Raw genomic sequence first — 4944 nt, 5'->3', positions numbered from 1 at the left:
ATTCCCGCAATCCTTTAAGCTGTCTCGTTTACTTTCGCATACCGTGCGTCTGGTTTTAGGACCGATTCGAAAAGATCGTGCTAACGGGAGAACAAACGTACAAAGATGGAAGTCGGCTTACATAATAATGCTCGAAATCGGTGTTATTTAAGTAAGTATCTATTCATTTCATTTCCATGACAATCTTCCATTTGATATTAATTTAAATCTTTAATTTGACATTGAAGAGACCGCTTTGGAACATCGCAAGGTTAATCGGGTGAAAATGCTTGCAAACAGTGCAGAATGAAATGGACCATTTTTTACCGTATTAATTTTCGATTTGCTTTTAACAACGCCAACGGCAAAGCCGATCTTGCTCAAATAATTTGCCATCAGAAAAAAAATTCAGACCGTCCACAATCATAAAGCAGACTGAGCTTTATGATTTTCTGCACTTTGTTATGCTTAAAGGGCTTAGGCTCAAACTCTGATTCTGACCACTCAAACTCTGATTCTGACCACTCAAACCCTGACTCGGACTGCTCAAAGTCTGACTCTGACCGCTCAACGTCTGCTGATTCTGAAGGTTTCTTAGGTTTTCTTAGGTTTCTTAGGTGTTTTCTTAGGTTTTTTCTTAGGTTTCTTCAGATTTTTCTTAGGTTGAGACTTAGGACAGTCAGAGCCAGACTTTGAGTAGTCAGAGTCAGAGTTTCAGCTGTCAGAGTCTGAGTCAGAGTGAGAGCTTGAGCGCGGGCCTGCTTATAGGGCATGTTAATTCACCTAATAATTATTAGGGAAAGCATTTTCAAACTTATAAGCACAAAGGTTGCATTAAACCCGTTGTAAAAATCCAGAAACTGGGATGTCGAATATAAGAAATTGATTAGGTGATTTAAGTTCGTTCGACTGTTAATTACATTACTTCGCGAGGCGACTACGTAACTGAAGGAGCGTAAATTTTCTGGTCTTTATATAAGTATCAAGAAAATAGATCTGTATTTTAATCGGCCGCCCCGTGCAACATAGCTAGAAAAAAACGCGCACTTCCAAACACTTTTTTAGGTTGCGTTTTTAGGTTTAGGTTCCAAACACATTGTGTAGCCAAATAGAATGACCTTTAATAAGTATCGTAGTACAAGTACAAACTTAGTACCAAAACAGAACGTTATTATAACAGAAAAACTTCCTCCATGCTATCCTGATAGGGGAGCGTACCCATTACACAAATCGCGTTTCCCCGTTGTATTTGCATAGATATTCGCTGCTTAAAAAACGCTTTCGCTTGCTTCTGGCCAGTGGAAGTCGCTATACCGTTTCCAACCTTCTCCACTAGCTTTTTTGTTCCGTCTCCCAAAGGTCCGTAAATTTCGAAGGCAGCGGCAACAAAATCGTATCTTGGTTGCAGCCAGGCGTGTTTCGAAAGTTTCTTCCTTTACGCGAGTTCGGCTGCTGCGCCGGCGTTCACGGAGGTGCGGTCGATATACGAGGCCGCCAGCGTGTCCACGCAGGTAACATCCACGGCCAGCGGCTTTCCGCGTGTCCACGGTATAAGTGTAATCACATCCGGCCTTTTCTTATCTTTCACGGACAGATCTTTCACGGACAGACCTTCCATTCTAGAAGGAAAGCCTGCTGACTTCAGACCTCGGGCAAATTCTGCGCTGATTCCGTCGTGTCGTGGTAGTCTTCCGGCAGACCGCTTACAGCGAAGTCCATGCCGGCCTAGCTCGTCGACTAACCCTCTACAAACGCACACGTGTGGGGTAACGATCGGCGCTCCCAGACGCAACGCAACACTGATGCGGATAGCGTTGTCCTCCAGCAGGTTACCGAGGCAAACGGCGAGTAATGCATGAATCCACACGCCAGATTCCGGGACTGATACCGCCTTAAGGTGCGCGATTTCTTCCTGTGAAGTCCGTAGTGTAGTCAGCCTTGAAAATGCATTCAGGGTTAGTGGAGTGTCCCAGGCTTTCCGGACGTGTCGGAAAGCTTGTCCCGGAATATCGTCAGTGTTGGCCTCTAACTTCCAAGAGCGGGTAGCTGTGGTGATATCCGTTGCCGCTAGTGTGGGGCACAGTCCGGAAATCAGTTGGTGCAACGAAGAAACCGATGCCAAGTAGGCAGAGGGAGGTAGCTTCTCTGTGCGTCTGATCCCCAAACCACCGAAACGGACGGGAAGGGAGGCCTGGAGCCATGTTGGGTGGTCCATCCTTACATTGGTTATGGTTTCCACTGCTTCGCGAAAGACCTGGTCCAGCCTGTACAACTCCTGTGGAAACATCCATGCAAGAGAGGTGCGCAAGATGTGCACTATTTTTGGAATTCCCAGGCAGTTCTTCAACAGGAAAAGCGCTTGGTGTTTAGGGATTAACTGCAAGCGGCCGCACATAAATCCCAGCTACTTGATCTTTTCATTGATCATCGGGATTACGGCAGATGGTAGAAGGGGCGACCCGAGCAAATTCAGTTTATCCGCTGTGATTATAGCTATTCCGGGGAATAAACTAGTGAACTCGTTAGCGGCCGATGAACGCTGTGCTTCGGTGCCCCCGCACAAGAACAATTCGCACTTTGCAATATTGACTTCCAGGCCAATCTTTTTAGCTTCGAAAACCAAAAACTGGAAGTTACGGATTACTTCCGATGGAGTTCCTCCTAGCGTTCCATCATCCATGTACCACGCGTTCAGATAGGAGTTCAGTTTGTCGACGATGAACTGCAGTACCAGACAAAACAACACGGGCCCAAAAGGATCTCCTTGCTGCACGCCAGACTGAGAGAAAATAACCGTTTCTCCCAAAAACAGCGACGAGTATGAACTGTAACACATTTTGATAAAGGCGTAATATTCCGGAATGACGTCGGCAACTATCCGCAGTACTTCTTCTCGAGAGACGCAGTTAAAACCTTTTTTGAAATCAATTTTAAGAAGTGCTTTAACCCCATTGCTGTATTTAAGGAGAAAGTTTCTGGTGGCGTGGGTAATTCCTTCGACTCCCTTCTTTACTCCGGAACCAAGTTGGTGTGGTTGGAGAATTTCCGATGTGACTGGTAGAATTCGGATACCCACCGCCTTGGCGACAATACGACTGTATACATTTCCAACGGCAACTGGGCGCAGTCCTCCGTCCTTTTTGCGTAGAGCAACGAGATGTACGCCACAGAGCAGCGGAACAATATCCTGAGGTACTTGTCCCGCCAGGATAAGATTGAGCAGGTCCGTCAGGGTATCACACAGATCGGACGCGGCGTCATCTGTTCCTGCGCTTATTAGATCCAGCAAATGTTGTGGGCGCAGGTAATCCAGGCCTCCTGCGCTGCCACGTGGCATCGCCTCTAAAACGGACAAAACCTCTACGGGAGTAAGCGGAACAAATGTAGAGGCTGGGGATGCAGTCGGGAGTGTAGGCAACGGAGCTGCTGGGTGTTTTACCTTCATGGACTCAATAACAATCGGGGTCGCGTCAACTATAGAGTCGGATGAAAACAGGGTGCGTACGGCTCCACTGACGTTAAAGTCATCAATTTGAATACCCACGCGACGGGTACTCTCTTCATCGGGAGTAGCGTGTCGAGGCTTGCCAGGGGCTTCTCGTTCTTCGCTTTCGAGCTCGCCGTTCTCGAATCTGGCAATCCGGTCACGGATGTAAGAGGTAATCGAGGTTTTCCGTGATTTCTTATTAGCGCCTGGAAGGGAGAGAATAGCTGAGGAGGCGGACAGCAGCTTCAACCATGAAGAGGAATCATTGGTAGACACAGCGCTCCGCATAAGCTTTGTCAAGGCTATCGCGACGGAGGCGCGTGCTGCTTTCGGTATACGCCGCATAATTCTCCTCCTAGCTGAGATGAAAGGAGGTGGAGGCGCCCCAGCTGCATTCGGAGGAGAATGGTGTGCTTGGTTCTGGGCTTGTGGAGGACCAACAGGGTGCCCAAGTCGCCAGAGCCTAAAATCTTCAAAATCTAGGTGAGCACACTTAATTTTCCAAAGAGGGGGGTCTTCATTATTTTCTTGGATTTTCACAGCGGCTGATACCGCAGATACAATAACATACAGTGTACAAATGTGCAGAAGCTTTTAAGGGGGCGAGTATAACTGGCGTATTCGTAATGGTAACATAAAATACGAGATGAGCTCCGAATCGAACCCCCGCGCGAAGCGCGAAGCTGACGATGCTTTTCGGCCAGAAAGTACGAGAAATTCAATAAAAATTAGGGTACTTACTCAGCAAAATATTTTGGTTTTGTTTCGTTTTGTGATTACAAATGTCGGCCGCGCTAGTGCTTAACGAGATAAATTTAAGGTGTGGAAGTTATTCACTCATAGAAATGTTTCGAGTTTGTTGATTTAATACAGAATTCGCGAAGGGTGCTTCCGTCTTGCCCATAATCTGAAGATGGCGGGATAAAAAGGTGACCTTACGGCTGGCATTCGGCTGCGGTGTCCATATTTGGCTGTCCGAAGTTCCAAACTGATCATTGAATTAATCATTCTTTTATTTTCTTCACTACAGAAGTTAATGAAAATAATACCGAACTTGATCGGTTATCGATACTCTAAAGGTCGCCTAAGTACTGTACTATAAAGTAAGACAATCGATCCACTTGGAAAGATACGAAGTACATTATGCGTACAAAGTGCATCGTATACGAAGGAAATCGTACAGAGTATATGGCATATATCGGCGGATATATTATATGCGCCAATATATACAAAATTATACCCCTTATACTTTACTGGAAGTGAGCATATTTTAACGTAACCACACTCTTGGAACACCCCAATTTTGCTACCACGTACTAGTAGTAGCCGTTCAACTTCGAGCTGATGGTGGACGTCCAGCTGTGTCTGACACTATGTTCAGGCTAGTTGTGCCGTGCCGCCAGTAAGCAGCCGTCTAACGCTGCGCAGAGTCGGTCCACATTTGCACAAGCGGCGTTGGCACTTTGTTTGCTTAATCA

General features: G+C 46.4%; 1 protein-coding gene across 3 annotated transcripts; it reads right to left on the bottom strand.

The window, feature by feature from the left end:
• Positions 1-1000: 1000 nt before the first annotated feature.
• LOC129581172 (uncharacterized) lies at positions 1001-4432 on the bottom strand. 3 transcript variants are annotated; one of them, XM_055472099.1, is made up of 2 exons: positions 3419-4432; positions 1001-3321 (listed from the first exon to the last, which is right to left on the bottom strand). In XM_055472099.1, the coding sequence occupies exon 2, from the start codon at positions 3314-3316 to the stop codon at positions 2384-2386; it is 933 nt and encodes a 310-aa protein (XP_055328074.1). In that variant the 5' UTR covers positions 3317-3321; positions 3419-4432; the 3' UTR covers positions 1001-2383. The 3 variants fall into 3 exon arrangements, with proteins under 3 accessions (XP_055328074.1, XP_055328073.1, XP_055328072.1); XM_055472098.1 differs by having other exon boundaries at positions 1002-3321; XM_055472097.1 differs by having other exon boundaries at positions 1002-3936; positions 4208-4432.
• Positions 4433-4944: the final 512 nt, after the last annotated feature.

The sequence above is a fragment of the Paramacrobiotus metropolitanus genome, unplaced genomic scaffold (genome assembly GCF_019649055.1).
Source record: "Paramacrobiotus metropolitanus isolate TYO unplaced genomic scaffold, Prichtersi_v1.0 Parri_scaffold0000005, whole genome shotgun sequence".
Taxonomy (NCBI): Eukaryota; Metazoa; Tardigrada; class Eutardigrada; order Parachela; family Macrobiotidae; genus Paramacrobiotus; species Paramacrobiotus metropolitanus.
Note: the sequence above shows the minus strand (reverse complement) of the source record. Positions and strands in the feature narration are given on the sequence as shown.